This window comes from Dioscorea cayenensis, chromosome 18 (genome assembly GCF_009730915.1).
Source record: "Dioscorea cayenensis subsp. rotundata cultivar TDr96_F1 chromosome 18, TDr96_F1_v2_PseudoChromosome.rev07_lg8_w22 25.fasta, whole genome shotgun sequence".
Classification (NCBI taxonomy): Eukaryota; Viridiplantae; Streptophyta; class Magnoliopsida; order Dioscoreales; family Dioscoreaceae; genus Dioscorea; species Dioscorea cayenensis.
Window position 1 is genome coordinate 7,346,746 of NC_052488.1, and position 18,378 is coordinate 7,365,123.

At 38.3% G+C, this 18,378-nt stretch overlaps 2 protein-coding genes, 1 non-coding gene and 1 pseudogene across 4 annotated transcripts; all 4 read right to left on the bottom strand.

The window, feature by feature from the left end:
- Positions 1–426: 426 nt before the first annotated feature.
- LOC120283194 lies at positions 427–495 on the bottom strand (annotated as a pseudogene).
- A 1,274-nt stretch (positions 496–1,769) lies between these two features.
- LOC120281896 (formin-like protein 11) lies at positions 1,770–4,309 on the bottom strand. 2 transcript variants are annotated; one of them, XM_039288593.1, is made up of 5 exons: positions 4,249–4,305; positions 3,162–4,172; positions 2,891–3,081; positions 2,561–2,796; positions 1,770–2,486 (listed from the first exon to the last, which is right to left on the bottom strand). In XM_039288593.1, the coding sequence occupies exons 2-5, from the start codon at positions 4,052–4,054 to the stop codon at positions 1,860–1,862; spliced, it is 1,947 nt and encodes a 648-aa protein (XP_039144527.1). In that variant the 5' UTR covers positions 4,055–4,172; positions 4,249–4,305; the 3' UTR covers positions 1,770–1,859. The 2 variants fall into 2 exon arrangements, with proteins under 2 accessions (XP_039144527.1, XP_039144526.1); XM_039288592.1 differs by having other exon boundaries at positions 3,162–4,309.
- A 6,602-nt stretch (positions 4,310–10,911) lies between these two features.
- On the bottom strand, positions 10,912–11,888 carry LOC120282753. Its single transcript, XM_039289604.1, has 2 exons — positions 11,803–11,888; positions 10,912–11,365 (listed from the first exon to the last, which is right to left on the bottom strand). The coding sequence occupies exons 1-2, from the start codon at positions 11,886–11,888 to the stop codon at positions 10,912–10,914; spliced, it is 540 nt and encodes a 179-aa protein (XP_039145538.1).
- A 4,398-nt stretch (positions 11,889–16,286) lies between these two features.
- LOC120283222 lies at positions 16,287–16,393 on the bottom strand. The gene has a single exon (XR_005543217.1). It is a non-coding gene; the product is annotated as a small nucleolar RNA R71 (small nucleolar RNA).
- Positions 16,394–18,378: the final 1,985 nt, after the last annotated feature.

Genomic DNA, 18,378 nt, shown 5'->3' on the forward strand with positions numbered 1-18,378 from the left:
GGTATCAGCATTGTAGGGGATGGTGTTGATGTAGTTAGCGACACAGTCATCCTCTGCCTGGTAGGAGTGATTAAAGCGATAGTGACACTTCGGCGCACTGTGTCCCACTTTACCACACACCTAAAATATAGGCCTTGAGCTACCGCCGCCGTTCTTGTTCTGGCCCTTGGAAAAGTTACAGTGTTTGCGACTCTTCTGTTGTGGTCCACGATCGCCACCGCCGCGACATCTACCTTGGCCACCACCAAAATGGCCTCCCCTGAAACCAACACCATGGCCGCCGCCTTGATAGCCTCCCGAAGCTAGATTGATGGTGGAACCAATTTGGAGAGTCTGATTTTATTGTTCCAAGCGAGTCTCATAGGAGAGAAAATAGGGCTAGAACTTGGACAGACCGATCGAGTCAGACCTGGTTGTGACAGTGGAAATCAGCGGGTTGTACTCAGCGTCGAGACCCGTCATGATGTAGTTGATCAAATCATCATCGCTCATGGGATGGCGGTAGACGCCATCTGATCCGCAAGCAATTTTCATGCGGTTGAAGTACTCCAATGAGCTCAGGTCATTCTTGCGTGTCGTAGAGAGTTGCATCCGAATTTGCATGATCCGAGCCTTGGATTGTGATGCAAACATGCGTTCGAGCGCAGCCCACACCTCTGCTGAAGATGTCAAGGCAATGAACTGTGACAGCACCGCCGATTCGAGTGACACGAGATGTGCACCGAGTACTTGCTAATCCTTGAGAAGTTAGACGTTGTACTCCGGATTGGGAATGACCTTCTCAACTATCTTGCCGTCAATCATCTTATTCACCAAGATGGTTGTTGGCAGCGCGACCTTCGATCCATCTACGAAACCAAGAAGTTGATAGCCTCGGAGGATAGACATCTGTTGCGCCTTCCATAGCAGGTAATTTTCCCTTATGAGTTTCACATTTACGAAGTTGGTGAGACCAAGAGATAACGCCTTCGCACCGGTCGAAGAAGCACCGAATTCATTGGCTGTTTAGTGGAAGAGAACCTCTCTAATACCATAAAAGGAATTAATGAATTAGGATTTTGTAAGTTGCACACCTTGCAGGTTGCATCCTTCTCATATTTATATATAAGATAGAGTTAAAATTTTATGATTTACAATCAACAATGATACATGCCCTGTAATTATGTGATATGATTTGATTCTTACCAACTATACATGGATGTGATATGATTTGGTTTCTTACCAACTATACATGTATCCTAATTATCTTAACAGGGACCTATTGGGGATATAAAAATTTTATAGAGATCTCTAGGTCATTTTAACATATTAAAAGATAAAAGGATTGTCAATGTTGAAGAATACAGAGAGGAGAGATAATAGAAGAGTTTGACCTTCAAATTTCAAGCAATGTCGAGGTATCGAATCATTGTAAAACAACACGGAATGATGCCTGAAAACATGATAAAACAATAGGGAATGATGGAAAAGAAGATGGAAAAGAAGATGAAAAAGATAGGGTTTTTTTTTTGTGTGTGTGTTTTTGGATTCTTTGAGGAATACTTTGTCCTTATGACCAAAACCTCAAAAACAAATAATTCAGGAAAAAAAAAAATCTTGAAAAAACTCCCTGTTTCCTTGCAATATAGTATGGTTTTACCTCAAATTAAAACAAAAAAGATTTGGCATGAACTTTCAACTGAGTCAACCAAATTAATGAAAGATAAAAATTCAGAAAACTTGAGCTATTGTAACTTATTAATTAGAAGAAACAACAATATTGTCTCGAAGCTCAATTAGAAAAGAGAGCGTATCACTTTGTCAATCATTGTTGTTGAACTTACGAGTAAAATACAACCTCTACAGTTTACTTGAGCCTCTCAACTTTTACATTCTCTATCCAAGAGTTCAAGGAAATCCCTGATAATAACAAAGATCTGAAGAGAATTAACTTCGTTCTTGCCAACATCCCCGTGATAATACTCTGTGATCTCTCTAACACCAACCAGCGCGCATTCTTTACTATCCTTCAGCTCCTTGATGACCACTTCAGCATGATCTAAAAATGGTTTCATGGAGTTCACAAACTTCCATGCATCCTCATACATGCATAAGTCCTCTTGTAACAAATGTTTCATCTCATTCATCACATTGGACAGGTTCAGAACTGCATTTGCTAAATCATCCAAGTCTAAATTTGCACTTTTCTTTACGCTTTGAAGTTCAGAATTAAGTATCGACATCAAGTCTGCTGCCATCATCTGTGAACACTCTTCTGCATCATTATTGGTGACATTCTCCGCTCGTATCATCTCTTGAACAACAAAGTGCAGCAAAGTAATCTTCCCGTCGGTTCCTTTAATATCTGCTAGTCTAAGTAGACAATCAAGTTTGAAAGCTGTTGCTCCTCCTCTCATAGTCCCTACATTCATTCGGTTCCCGGCTTTAAGCACAGCTTTCAGAAGTTTCAGGAAATGCCGACTGGTCCGGAGTTCCTTGCAGGCATCCTGTGAGAAGCAAACAACTGAAAAATTTGAGATACATTGGACTAGCTAATTAAGATTGATTCCAAGTATCTTACCTCAAGCATTCTGAAGGTTTCTTTTAAGTGACAAACATCCTCATCAAAATTTTGCTTGTACAACATTACTTTGATTCTCAAGAATGCTAACGGAATTTCAAGCATTGCCTTCAGAAATTTTTCTGATGAAGCCAAGTTATTTATATCACCTTCATAATTGACAAGCTTTTCTTCTTCAATCTTTGTTGGCGTCACCTTCAAGAGCACCTCAAGTTGTTCCACACATAATCCTGTACCTAGTTGCAGTCAACAGAAGAAGTTCAGAATCAAATGGTTGATATTTACATCATTTAGCACATTGTATATATATTTTTTTCCTTCTTGATTTACCTAGCATCAATGCGTGATGAACATCATCAATGGTTGCATTCAAAGCCTTCAGCAATATAGTGATGTTCTGCAACCTCTTAAGCTCCAGAATTGACAACCCCGGGGATGGATTCTTTGCCCTCACTTCTTCATTTCTCGTCAAACATTTTCCGTTATATCCAAAGAGAAGTTCTATCATTTCCTCGTCGAATCTGCACAACATGAAAGGGTATATAATCCATTAAACGCTATAAAGAGAAAGGAAACATCTACAGAGCTAGTGAACTCTTACTCGAATGATTTTGATCTGATATTGTCCCACACTGTGGAGTGACTGGATGCAGGCCTTACTTTGTCCCAGTGCAAAGGCTTCAGCCTTGGCAAAGGAGAACCTTCTTTGCTAACTGGCCTACAGTACTGAACTCTTGCAAGAGGCACTGGAGGTAGTGGAGGTTGTGGTGGTTTTGGAATTCTTCCACCATTGCCATTACAAAACAATGGCACAGAAGAAGAATGAGATTCTTCATTGACATCAGCACAAGAGACTCCCTTATTTTCACATGGTGAAGACATTGAAAAGGATTGCTTCTCTAAATCTAAATCAGGGGAAATTGATCTATTGGAAGAACTAAATGGAGAAAAACTTGGGGAGTGAGACACATTTCTCTCAGAACAAGGAAGTGTTTCATACTTCACTGGTTTCAACAACACATTTCTAGAGCCATTCATCTTTTGAACACTAGATTTGTTGTCCAACAACTGTGACAAGGAATTCATGTAGAACAACTCTGGGCCAGAATCAAAACTCACCTTGTCTGCAACCCTTGATAGAATTGCTGTCCTGTGTTTCTGAGAACTCTTGGGTATTTTGCTTCTGCATCTCAGACATAGCACCACCGCACTGACAGCAAAAATAAGCAATGTAGCTCCAATTAACGCAGCACAAACTATGGTCTTGGTTCCATAATTCCACTTTTCTACATCTATAGCTTCTCCTTCTTGTGCTTGCCTTCCATCATAAAACTCAAGACCAGTTTTAGTACTAACAGCAGCACTAACACTGCTATTTTCTGCGGGCTTGTGTTCAAGAAGTGAAGTTGCAGCACCAAAATTGAAATGTAAGAAAAAGCAAATTGAGATGGAGAAGAAGAGACAAAGAACTTGACAGTGTGAAGCAAAAGCCATTTCTTTGATCACCAGCAAATCAAAGACCTTATGACCGCATCTGGTTATCCTTGCCACTGCAGAATACTAGCAGAACTCGTTCTCAATCTTGAAAGTACTGAAAAACTTTGTTTTCTTCCTACATTGAGAATATGCAACAGGGAAAGAGAGAAAACACAAAAGGAGAACACTCAAGCAGGTGATATGTTGCTTACCAATATCAACAGCTTTACACCAAACCACAGCAATAGAGGGTAAAATCAGAGTTCTTGAGAGCTTCCCTTGGTAAGTGATTGGTTTTCTTGTTATTTAATATTTAATATTACTTTATAAAATTGAAAATAACTGTTTTAATATACTGTGAGAGTTTGTTAATGCTGTATTTGCACAATAATAGTAAATTAGACTACAGTCCCCACTGTCATACAAAATGAATATAATGTGTAAGCAGAAAATTAAATCTGAAGTTAAAGGCATATAAATGATTCACTTCAACCATTAGCACTAATAAATGTGTCAAGCGTTATTTCACCAAAATCGGAAAAATTAAATAAACTAATTTAATTCAAATCCACCAAACTCTGTTGAAATTGGAAATTATTAATATTAAAACCCCTTTTTCTTGTGATTGAAAACTCCAAATGTACAAGTATTGGCTAGTAGGAAAAAGACATGGGACTATGGGAGGAGCTCAGAAAAAGGCATTGGATAGTCGACATAAAAGATGAAGCAGAGTGATTAAATATATAAAAATATTAGTGGGGGCAATTGCAGTGTTTTAATTTATTCAATTTGGTGACATAAAGACTTTTATTTCTCTTCTTTCAATGCAGATGAAAGGATGTTTGAATTGGGTTAAAATTAAATAGAGTCGTTCTGGTCCTTCCCGTGATTGGTGCTATTCCAACCGTACTTCAGAGAAGATATTAATCATATTATCTAGACCTTGAAGTTGACGTGTACTTCTCTTATGGCTCAAACCAGCTTTCCTGCAAGTCGCTTGACCTGTTGCAATTACTGTGTCTGTTAGCAGGCTTTTTTACCTATTAATATTCATACTTTTATATATGATGCTTATTTTAAGAAAAATTTAGATGAAACTCTAGAGTCTATTGATGATGAGAATATAAGTTTTTATTGTACTTGTACCTCTTAGACCTTGTGAGAATTCACCAAGGTAAGTATTTCCCGGTCAAGACCCATTCCCATGGGGTTACCCAGGGGATTCCTTCTCTCTGATTTTTTTAATAATATATGTTTTATTTAATATAAATAATTTTTTAATATATTATACAATATTAAAAATAAATATTCAAAGAAGAGGTTAGGATTTGGGTCTTCGGTTAGATCGGGAGCAAATTAAACCCTAATTTGACATCGAAGATAATTTATATATAATTTTAATTGTCTGGTTATTTTTATTCTATTGTGAGTTAATGTTTTTGTTAAAATTCAATACAAATATTCAAAGACTAATAAAAAATTTTAACAAAAATATCCCCTGTTATTTTTAAAATTATTTTTCTCACCTTTTATAATTTTGATTTGTTCAACTCTTACTTATACTATTAGTTTTCAATGTCATTTTTCAACCATTATATCCTCCAATCTAAGATAGCCCCTGATGAGTACATGTTTGGTCAAGAATAATGACTGCTTTTTCCACTAACTAGGTATAAACTTTATTTTATTATTTTTAAAATTGTATTTTCTAATATATATACTTGATAATTTTTAATAAACTATTAACATTAATAAATATAAATTATAATTTAAAAAATTAATTTAAAAGTATTAATTTTTACCAATATTAATTAAGTCGAATTCTAGTTCATTCGTAAAAATATTATCATGAATCCAAATTTCAAAAATATTCTTTTAATTTCACATTTTTATCCCTAACTGGAAATGAACAAAAAGTCTCTCCAAAGTTCAAGTATTCACAGAAAAACCCTACTAGTTTGGAAATGCACAAATCATCCTTCCTTTTCCGTACATATCCATTTTGGATCCATGTTGTTGCTAACTCCGTGAGTTTTGAGGAGAAAAGACCGAAATGCCCCGCTAGTTACATCAAAGGTGTGTTACCTTCTCTCCACGTTAGGAAGTGGCGTGTTAAGCGGCCACGAATCCCGAGAGGGGAGCAATGGTTCCTATGCGCACCTTCTCTTAGTTGCCCCTGCAAATTCTGAGACTTGTCCCTTCAAATCTTGAGACTTTCACACATTGAAGGCCTTTGTTCGACTGAAGGTATTGATAAGAAGTTTGCTAGAGCTTTCCCTGGTCTTCATTGTTGTTTCCTTGACACCATCTCCATACTCTTGAATCAGCGAGCCTGAAGGTATTAATGGAAGGTTGTAGGGTTGTTTACATCGCTATTTTGGGTTTCTAGGGTTTTGTAATTTAAGGTTTTTTAATTTTTGTTTGTTGTGTATGATCCAGTCTTAAATTTGGAAAGTTGTCGCTCTATCTCGAATGGAAGATGATGTTTATAAACGTTTGGTTTTAGTTTTAGCTTTTACTTTTTTTTGCCTGTGTTGTTTACCCCTTAAATTAATCGATTATCATTTAAGTAAATGTGTTTCCACTTATAATATCTTGTTTCCGCTTAAAAATTATTGATAGTTCGTTAATGCTTTCATCTTGGTGAAGGTATTGGATATATGGCAACCAACCTTGTAAACGGCAGGTGTTATTTGGTCTCCATAGGTGAAACTCTTGCTGAGTTAAGACAAAACATGAGTTCTAGGCATTTGGAAATCATCCAGAGTACTTCTTTCGCATCGTTAATTGAAATTGAATATGTACTACAAGAGAGGGGATTGCTCGATGCTCTGTTGTAGAGATACGATTGGCGCTCTCAGAAATTTAGAATTAGTGAGAGCTTGTTGATGTTCAGGCCCGAAGATGTATCCATTATTCTTGGTCTCAGATGCGATGGGGACGCAGTGGTTTTCAAGAAGAGAAAGGTACATTCAGAATTTGAAGAAAAATATTTCTCGAAAACCGATGAAAGACATAGGGAATCCATAAAAAAAACTCTTAGCACACTAGTCCAAAAGAGGAGAGAAGAAGAAAACTTTGTGAAGATATTGTTAGTATTCATCATGGGGACCATGCTGTTCCCGAACTCATAATGTTCTGTTCCCAATTGGCTTGTAGACTATGTGGACCATCTTCACGCAACGCAACGCTATGCATCGGTGCAAGCCACACATAAGTGGCTTATGGATGACATCCTGCAAACGGCCACCAGAGTTTAAGCAAAATGCTCTGGTGAGAAGACAAACACTGGCTACTTGCGAGGATATGCTGTCGCTCTAAATATTTGGTTCTACGAAGTAATTGGCACCGGCAAGAAGGTGCGATTTGGTAAAACTCCCCAGATCCTGTGTTACGGGGTGAACAGTTTCAAGAAGCAAGCATCCATCGGTTCATTGCTATCATCAATCGAGGGGAAAGAGGTATTTATATTGAGAGTTCTCGCTTAATAATGTTTGTTTCAGTTTAAAATCGTTTTACACGTATTTTATTTAGTTTTCCGCTTAAGAGTTAATGTTTTCGTTTAATATTATAAGTTCTCGCATAATAATGTTTGTTTCCATTTTAAATGTTTAGTTTACACTTAAAGTATTTCATTTCCGCTTAATATTTGGAGTTATCAATTAATAGTAAATGTTTCACTTTAAATTATAGTGTTTACACTTAAAATATCTTGTTTCGCTTAATAATTTATGTTTCCATTTGATATTATGATTTTTCACATAATAATTTATGTCTCCGTTTAAAAGATTTAGTCTAGACTTAATTTGTTATGGTTCCGGTTAAGAATTAATTTTTGCTGGTTTTTTTTATGTTTTTTCGCTTAAGTATCATTGTTTACTTTGACTGTATGTCATTTCCACATTACAATTTTCCGCCCTCGTCCCGGCTAACGTGAATAAGAAGCTTTAGTCAGGACAAGCCACCATGGAGAACAAGTGGCTAGCACAATACGTCTAGGCGCAAAATTTGGGGAGAAAACCACAAGAAAACGTGGACACTCTCCTTCACCACCGAGGAGCCGACCACCGAGGAGCCGACCACGTCGGGGCCGATGTGGTTGTGTTTCTGTTAATCCACCGAGGAGGGTAGTTGATGAGGACATCGAGTTACGTTTACTAATAGGTTTTGAAAAGTTGGCCGAGACTATTGGTGGGCTTCAAACCAGAGTTGAGGTAATTGAGGGTCGTGGCCCTTCTAATGTTGCGCCGGCAGATGCATCGATGGAAGATGTTGACGACACCAAGGATTTGCCGCCGAAACAAGCAGGCACCACTAGATGTCAAGTGAAGAAGGTTGCCACTAGGCGAAGACAACCATTACCTCTTTCCACATCTATTGATTTTGAGGATGCTTCTTCCAAGCCAGTTATAAGGCGATCTACAAGGTCTGCGATTTCGTAAGCCAATCGCCGGCCAGAAGAACGGTCTCCAAAAATTGCCCCAAAGGGCCAAGTCAAGACAAAATCAACTCCATCCTCACCGACTTCGTCTTCCGGTCCCACAGCACCATCCCCACGGCCTTTCTTCTCTGCACCCGCCTAACAAGCCCCACCCGATTCCCTATCGGCACCCGCCGCACCATCCCCACCCGCTTCCGCCACCGGACCCATCTCATTATACCCACCCGCTTCCCCCTCTACACCCGATCCGTCATCCCCACTCCATCCCTCCTCCGCACACGCGCCGCCATCCCCACCTGCTTGCCCCTCCGCAACGGATCCGTTATTCCCACTCCCTTCCCCCTTCAAACCCGTGCCACCATCCCCACCTACTTCACCCTCCGCACCCGATCCATCATTCCCACTCCCTCCTCCCTCTGGACCCGTGCCACCTTCCCCTGTCCATTCCCACTATGGACCCGAGCCATCTTCCCCACTTTCTTCCCCCTTCATACCCACGAAGCCATCCCCATCCGCGTTATCACCAGTAGACAAAGCCGAAAATGTCGATATCGAGTCTATAATAACTACACTGATAGCATTGAGAAATGATCTGCCCCCTTCTTCAGGTGAGAAGTTAGGAAACGTGGAGGACATCCACACTGACTCACCAACTGGCAAGGAATTGCCAAACGTGGAGGACATCCACACTGACTCCCCGGTTCATAAAATGTCTCCGTCAATAGACGCGAAACCATCAACTGACACTATTGAAGAACCGTCAGTTGTCATCCCAAAACTAATACCAGAGACAACATCAATTGACGAACAGGCAATGGTGCTGACCGAGCAAGATAGTTAGACTTTTAGGGTACCACAGAACAAACATCTCGCAGGATTAATGAGATTAAATAAAGTCGAACAACTGACAATCAACCACTTTCTAAACTGTCCGATGGACATGTAAACATCCTGTTTTAATTTTTACTGCTTCCGCTTATGTTTTAATGGTTATGATTAATTTTAATGTTTATCGCTTACATTTTAGTGTTTTTGTTTAAATTTACATGTTTTCGCATAGGTTTTATTGTTTACACTTAAGTGTTAATGTTTTCCTCTTAAATGTAAATTTTTTTGGATTAAGGTACAAAATTTCCGCTTAAGTTACCTTATTTACGCTTAAATTTTGAGGTTTCCACTTAACTTATAATTTTTCCGCTAATGTTTTAAAGTGTCCACTTAAGTTTAAATGTTTCAGCTTAATGATTCTATGTTTATGCTAAAGTTTCAATGTTCTCGCTCAATTTTGCTGCTTTGATCGGGTAGGACTTATGTTTGGACGAATGATGTGTCATACACCACTCAGGCACGTGTCTACACTCTGTTGGAGGGGAAGAAAATGGTTACTGATGATATGATGGATGTATATGTATTGATACTTATGGAATAGATGAATAACGAACCATACCCTTATAAGGTACACGCAGCAATCACCCGACCACTTGCTCTGTTGATGTCCTCGACAGAGCACACAGGAGAAGAGTCGTTGCTCATGATGGCGGATGTTGTACGCCGGTTTGCAGATGTTGACGTCATCTTAATGCCTATTGTACTTCATGGTCACTTCCATCTCCTTGTGCTCAATAAAGAAAAAAAGAGGAATATATTCATTATTTCTCGTCTGTCAGTCTGAAATATGACCAAGATGCCATCCGCGTGGTACACAATGTTTTTATTCATTTAAACAGTTTCTAATTTCATCACCTTTTGGCTTGACCGATGCATGTTTTGTTGCCAGCGGGAACCATTCAACAGATGTTTAGCAATTGAATTTGGTGATACTGCCACAGAAGCTTACCCTCTCAGACATGAACGGAATTGCCCACGGCAAAAGCCGGGTAATGTCGATTGTCCAGCCTATGTCATGCGCTTCATGGAGCAAATACTCATTGGTGAGAAACTAAAACTTCCCCAGACTGACATTCCACACTTGTGTCTATGTTTTGCGACTAGCATATTGATGGATGGCATCGCCCGTCGTCGTCGAACTCCCGGAGACCCATAGAACTGTTAAGATGTGTCATACTCCTCATTCTCATTAACTTGACTTTTCTTCTATTTTCAGTTCTGGACATGAAGTTATTTGTCTATTACTATGCTGCTTCCAACAAGAGTTGTTTGTCATGCACATATATGTGTTTTTATTTAAAAAGAACAGCTCCTAGTTAAAATTAGTTCATACTGGTTAAAAGTAGATCATACTAATTAAAATTAGTTGTTTTCACTTAACATCATCCATTACATTACCACTTTTGTTGTGGCAAACGGTTTTTGAACATGCAAGGTACATGTAAATAACATCCTGTAGTCAATCAGCTATCGACGCATTACAGGATCTACGGTTATGACCAGCATCATGGCAACGGCTGTATCCTAATTCGCGAACGATTGATGCTTATGACTCTAGACGCTTCCGTCTTGGCCGACCAACTGGCCTTTTGGTGATTGGAGGGCGCATAAGTAGTTTGCGGTTCACATCATCTGGTTTGTCAACATCCGGTACTGGAAAAATGGCTTCTGCATATGCTTGTCGGTAAGCGTCCACTGTGAAGTAGTCATCGACATATCGATGAATATTTGTGTCTGTCTGCAGTATTACCGCACATGCATGTTTGCATGGAATGCCATATACCTGCCACCTACGACATGAGCATGTCCGAGCGTTCAAACTGGTGCAGTAGTTCTTCTGTTCAACCACTTCGAAATAGTCACCATTGAAACGGCCGACCAATAGGTTACGAGACTCTTCAACAAGTTCCTCAATCTTTCTATGTATGACAGGACATAGACATCTCTCCCATCTTTGAGATTGTTCATGTCGATGACACAACATGCCCATCAGCTTAAACCTTTATACATAAGACAAGTAAAGAAATATTAAGCGGAAACATTAAAACTCAATCGGAAACAATATAATTTAATCGTAACCAATGTATATTAAGCGGAAACAATTACAATTAAGTGGAATGATTAAAACTTAATCAGAAACACTATAGTTTATTCATAAACGATGGAATTTAAGTGGAAACACTTAAACTTAAGCGAAAAAATTAAAAATCAATTGGAAACACTAGAATTTAATCTTAAACGATGGGAAAATTAAGATGAAACAATTAAAATTAAGTGAGAACATTAAAACTTAATTGGAAAAACTATAATTTAATTGTAAGATGAAAGACGTCTCTCCCATCTTTGAGATTGTGCGTAAACATAGCATCTTAGGCGGAAACATAGTATCTACATATAATAACTACCCAATGGATTAAGTGAGTGAAATCGTGCGTACCTTATCAAGTCTACCATGTTTGTGACAGGGAGGTCGGGTGCCTCTTTTATCCATGAATTAAATGACGCCGCCACGTTTGAGTACATCTCCCCCCATCTCTCACCTTTGAACATGAAGTTGGCCTAGTGCGCCAGATCAGATTTCTACATCGACCAATAATGTGCATCCGCCGATGTGTTTAATAGATCGGCAACAGCGTCATCGAATTCTTTTTCAGTGTATGAAAAGGCAATTCTCGATAATATAGACCAGTACCTTTCTTTCAATGACTTTCCAAGTCTGACATTTGCTTTCATAAAGTTTGCTTCTAAGTGGCGCAAACAATATGCTTGCGGTGAAGAAGGGAATACCCTCGAGAAGCATTTATAAGGCCCTTGGACCTATCAAATATGAATGTAATAAGTTTCACATATTCGTTATCATCGTATATAGTATCTCCAAGCTTTGACAAAACCACGTCCAGTTGCCATCCGTTTCATTATCTACAATTGCAAATTCCACATGAAAGAAACCATCATTCCCATCTTTTCCCGTTGCACCTAACAAAGTGCCCCCGTCTTTACCGAGCAAGTGAGTTCCATCCAAGTACAACAATGGCCTACATCCTGTCTTGAAACCAATGACACATGCTTTGAAGGCAAAAATTGCGCGTTTGAACCAGCCACCGTCATTCTCTACGATAGCAACGCTAGCAGGGTTTGTCACTAACACCTTCTTTGTGTACCACATCAATAAATCATAGCTTCCCAACTCACTCCCATGGAGAACATCCTTGGCGACCTCTTTCCCTAGCCAAGCTTGTTTATAAGATAAATGGACACCGTGGTCTCCTAACATATCACGTTGAATGTCAATAGCCCTATACAGGAGATGGTCCTTAAGCTTTTGTATAACACGTGCACTCACCCACTTTTCTGATGCCTTGGGATGTGAGGACGTGCCAATACCGCCACCACATGTGTGTGTGGGATACATCGTCTTGATCCTAAATGTCTTGTGGTTACCTTCCACGGATGCGTGGACACGCTATTCACAAACTTCAGCAGCATACTTCACAGTCACTCTCTGCTTGTCATTCTTAATGAATGTAAAGTTAAAATTACGTTTGATAGCAAAATTCCTAAGTGCATCCTTCAAATGGTCACAGTCAGAAAACTGATCACCGACTTCTACTGAAATAATCTCATGATGTTCTGATGAACGCCGAATGGATAGGACCCCCGCAGGTTGTTGATGGGGTGGAAATGTGCCCCTATTGAGTGATATACTCTCCGAAAATGAATCACTGTAGTGTACAAATTAAGCAAGATTAGATAAATTTAAGTGAAATCATTGCACTTTTATATGAAATCAGACAAATTTAAATGAAATCGGATAAATTTAAGTTAAATCAAACAAGTTTAAATGAAATCAAAATTTTTTACGCGAAATCGGAGATATTTAAGCGAATCCAAAATCTTTTAAGTGGAATCAGATAACTTTAAGTGAAACAGGATAATATTAAGCCGAGGACGAAAAGAGTTTACGCAATATCAGATAATGTTAAGCGGAAACATAAAATATTATGCTTAAACGGGAAACTGTAAGCAGAAATTTAAACTGTTCAAAAAAAGAAGGGTTTTGTTAAATTTAAATATAATAATAAAAAAATAAAATAATGGTTGGAGATGAGGGGGATCAAACCCCGTGCTCTCGCATCTAAAACGAGCGCTCTTCCATTTAGGCAGAGTCGCAAAAAAATTAAGTGATATCGGTTGATGTTATTTGAAAAAAGAATTATTTAACTAGAAACGGACAAATTTAAGTTGAAATAGATAATGTTAAATGATATCTCCAAAAATTAACTGGAAAGGGTATATAATAACTGATCAGTCTATGTACTATACGGGAAATATTATTTATGAATGAGGACATAATGTAGAAGAATGAAATAAAATGACTACACATCAAGCAAACAAAGGATATTTATGATGGGAGTGAAGAACACAATGGCATGCCTACAGCATTTGCATCTGCATCAACAATAAGGTCAACGGTTGCGCTGTTTAGTATTTGATACATTTGGCACATACGCTTGAAGTCAATTTCAGAATCAATGGGACAAATAGTTCGGTTTGCCTCGGGTGTGACAAACTTCACTTTCACAGTGCCAATGTCAAGCCCCCATCTTTGACATATCTCATCTAGAATTGACTCCCAAGGAGTCAACACTGTGAACTGGAGGACTCTGCCCTCCCCCCTATACCTAGCAACTACGCAAAAGTTTTCTATTGGCTGCCTGCATTAAGAAAGCATGGCCAACAATTGCATGACAACAAAAAATAAAACCAAAAAAAAAGTGTGAAGAAGCTCACATGAATTGTCTTCCGAGTGAAGAAATATTCAAAGTACAAGAGTGCAACATAAAACCAAAACAACGGGGAAGAGACAAATCTATCTATCCTGCGTAGATGGAAACAGAAAAAAAGACAACAAAAAGGATGATGGAAGAAAAAGAAGGCAGCTTGAGTTAAAGAAGTATATAAAGTTAAAACTGACAACCGTACTATTTTCCAAAAAGTTGACAAGACCAGGCGCCAGATTTCCCTCCAAATAGCATGCCAAAAATGGAATATTGCATAAAGTTAACTGACGGAGTTTCACCCAGGGACCTAACCGTCAGCAAAATAAATGGAGGGACTATTTGTCAAATTCAAATGTCATAGGGACTTTCCAGGAAGTTTTGAAACTTTCAGGCACTAAAAAATAATTTTCCTTATCCCCAAATCAACCACACTCCATGTGAGGCAATAGGGGTCAAAAATTTATTTATTTATTTACTAATGTGAATAAATCACTCTAGGCACATAAGTACTTTTAATGATTACTTCTCAAAATGAAACGAAGGCTTAGCCTATGAAAATTCCGTGCTTTAATCAATAAATTATTACTGTAACGGTGTTCTAAAGTTTACTATAATTTAACGATTTATTTACAAATATTTAATATTTGAAGCCTATTTAGATATTTTCAATAATCTAATTTTCTAATTTATTTTAGCAGACTTCAAAAGGTATCTAATTTACTTATCATCCTTCATTGCCATCGCCACTTTTTTTTTTCTCAATCTATGGAGAAATTAGAGATAAGAAAACTCTCACTTCATATATCTTCTCTTTGGAACTATATATTTGGAGCATGCTTGGAAAATAACGAGAGATCTTTCACACCTTTGTCATTTTAATTTGTAAACCTCAAGACCTTTTTTAAGCTCATGGTTTTTTTTTAATATGATTTTTTTATTTTAATTATTAAAATAACCTCATTTGAAATTTATTTACTAATATGAGTTCCAAAACATCACATCAAACCATGTCATCACTTAAATGATGATTGAACTTTTAAAAAAACTCAAGATATTAGTTATTTTTCATGAACACCTTTCTTTTCTAAAAATAGTCACAAAAATAAAATATTTTTATTTTTTTAAACATTTTTCTAAGTTATTATTTTTTTAAAAAAATTTATATTTTGTTCAACCGCATTTACTTTGAAAAATATGTTATTATTATTATTACTATATATATATATATATATTTGTGTTTTATAGCATTTTTAAAATGATAATAATCTTCATCATTTATATATATTTGTAAAATGAAATTTATATAATAATAATAATAATAATAATAATAATATAAATTTCACTTTAGTTAAATAGCAATCCTTGTGTTCCTGATCATTATTCCCTGTGGATACGACTACCCACTCACTAGGGTAATATTGCTTCGACAAACTTGTGCACTTGCGGTACACACGCAAATGGCGTTATCAAGTTTCTGGCGCCATTACCGGGGAATAGGCATTTTAGAAACACTTTTCACTTTGTTATTTTAGTTATTCACCATTGATTCTATTTCACATTTTCTTATTCTTCCATCGTTCGGATTTGTTTTTCTTTCTTTGGTTGCAGCTCCAGGTTATGACCCGAGGGAACCCTTCGACATTTATTGAAGGAGATCCTAAACTTGAATGAACACTTCATAGAAGGGGAAAAGAACCTATGCAAGAACAGTCAAATCAAGCTGAGGTAGAAGATGACGGGTCAGATAGTATGGTAGAACAGAATGAGCAGTAGAGGACAATCTCAAATTATGCCAAACCCACAGTTTTGGGCACACAATCTAGTATTCTATGAACACCAATTATGGCTCAGAATTTTGAGCTAAAACAAGCATTCATCCAGATGATATAGCAGTCGGCACAATTTAACGGTTTGGCCGATGATGATTCGAATAACCACATTGAGAACTTCTTGGAAGTGTGTGACATGCTTAAGATTAATGGTGTTACAGATAATGCTATCAGATTGAGGGCCTTCTCATTTTTCCTTGAAGGGGAGAGAAAAGCAGTAGCTACATTCATTACCTAGAGCATCAATCACTACTTGGGAGGATATGGTAGAAGCTTTTCTTGCCCGATATTTCCCTCCTGGAAAATTTACGAAGCTCAGGAATGAAATATCCTCTTTTGTGCAAACAGAATTGGAGTCTCTTTTTAATACATGGGATAGGTTCAAGGAGCTCCTGCGGAAATGTCCTCAACATGGGTTCCCCGAGTGGATGATCATTCAGACTTTCTATAATGTGTTGAACCCAAGCACAAGAAAGTTACTTGATACTGCAGCAGGAGGTATCTTAGGAAGCGAGACCCCTGAATACGCAAGACATCTCATTAAAGAAATGGCTATGAATAGTTATCAGTGGAACACAAGAGACAAAAAAAACTAGTCGGACTTCATGAGATCAATGAAGTTACTTCATTAGCGGCCCAGGTCGGTTCATTGAGCAAGAAGTTAGATACTCTAACTTCTCCTAGAGTGGCGGCCTTGAATAGTTGCACTGGGTGTGGGGGAGGATATGCTTCATCTGATTGTCCAATTTCTATTGGAGGTACATCCTCGGTAGAACAAATGGATTTTGTGATTAATGCAATGAGTGGCCAAGGCAATCCATTTAGCAACACCTACAATCTGGGTCGGAGGAGCCACCCGAACCTTTCTTGGAACAATCAAGGCCAACAGAAGACCATGCCACCATCAGGTTTCCAACAACAACAACAAGCCCTGAATATGGAGAATCGGGTTTTAGGTTTGGAAATCTGGATGACCGATCTAGATAAAGCTTTGACCAAGTTCATCCAATTATCGGATACAAGATTTCAGTCGCTCGAAGCTACACTTCGCAACTACACCGCTTCATTGCACAATCTAGAGAATCAAGTGGGGCAAATTGTGAAGTCATTATAGGAGACACCTCAAGGAAGCTTGCCTAGTAACACAAAGACAAATCTAAGAGAACATGTGAAGTTGAGGGTAGGCTTCGGAGTGAAAAGACCAATGTTGAAGTACCCGAGGTCATAGAGGTTGAGAAAGTTGTAAAAGAGAACGGGGTGGCACCCCTACCCTACAAGCCAAGGATCCCTTATCCTTAGAGATTGAAGAACAACCAAATGATGAGAAATATAAGAAGTTCTTGAGTTTATTCAAGCAGTTGCACATCAACATTCCATTTGTAGAGGCATTGTCTCAAATGCCTTGCTATGCAAAGTTTCTCAAAGACCTCTTTGACCAACAAGAGGAGTTGGAGGAAACTGTGTCTGTGATTCTAGATGCTTCATGTTCGGCGGTGTTACAAAAGAATATGCCGAACAAGAAGAAATACCGCAGAAGCTTCATCATTCCATGCAACATTGGTAATTTAGGTGAAGAGAAGGCATTGGTGGATTCAGGGGCTAGCATCAACATCATACCTTACTCTTTCTTTCAAAAGCTAGGCTTGGGAGAGCCTAGGCCCACTCGGATGACACTTCAATTGCCGAACCGAACATTTAGACTTCCGAGGGGCATCATCATTGAAGACGTACTTGTAAAAGTTTACAGGTACATATTTCCAGTGGATTTTGTAGTGTTGGATGTTGATGAGGATGTTGATGTCCCATTGATACTTGGGAGGCCGTTCTTGAACACTTCTAAAGCTCTTATCGATATGGACGGCGGGGAGTTGACTTAATGAGTTGGGGATGACAACCTAACGTATCGCCTCGCCGAAGCCATGAGACACTCTCTAGACTTTGATGATACTCTTTACTTTCTTGACACTATCGATGAACTAATAGATGAATATATGCAGGAAATGATGTGTCTGGACCCATACAAGGGGTTACTAGACCAAGAGGTAGAGAATGATGAAGTTAGGATGCTTGGTCTAGAGCACGAGTTGCAACCTACCTTGGGGATCATGAAGAGGATGGTCCAAAAGATGAAAAGAGCAAGAAAACGTCACAATAAGTATCCCAAGGCTATTGGGGATGTGCAAGAATGGATTATAGGTAACAAACCCTTATGTGGTAATATGCTCGATAACTTCCCCTCTACCTTGATAAAATTATGTTGATCATGCTTTCAGGTTATGGGTAAGAGGAAAACATTCATCTATGAGCCCCGTAAGGTAAGAAGAGGTACGTCAAGCTTAGTAACATTAAACAAATGCTTCTTGGGAGGTAACCCAAGTCCTTACTGTCTTTCTAGGTTGTAGT

What these genes read in the sequence shown, in the direction of transcription:
- LOC120281896 (XM_039288592.1), bottom strand. Translation starts at nt 4,054, where the DNA reads ATGGCTTTTGCTTCACACTGTCAAGTTCTTTGTCTCTTCTTCTCCATC. An exon ending in ATCAGATCAAAATCATTCGA is followed by an intron (nt 3,082 to 3,161) that starts GTAAGAGTTCAC and finishes CATGTTGTGCAG; the next exon opens with ATTCGACGAGGAAATGATAG. An exon ending in TCATCACGCATTGATGCTAG is followed by an intron (nt 2,797 to 2,890) that starts GTAAATCAAGAA and finishes GACTGCAACTAG; the next exon opens with GTACAGGATTATGTGTGGAA.
- LOC120282753 (XM_039289604.1), bottom strand. Translation starts at nt 11,888, where the DNA reads ATGTACTCAAACGTGGCGGCGTCATTTAATTCATGGATAAAAGAGGCA. An exon ending in AACATGGTAGACTTGATAAG is followed by an intron (nt 11,366 to 11,802) that starts GTACGCACGATT and finishes TTATGTATAAAG; the next exon opens with GTTTAAGCTGATGGGCATGT.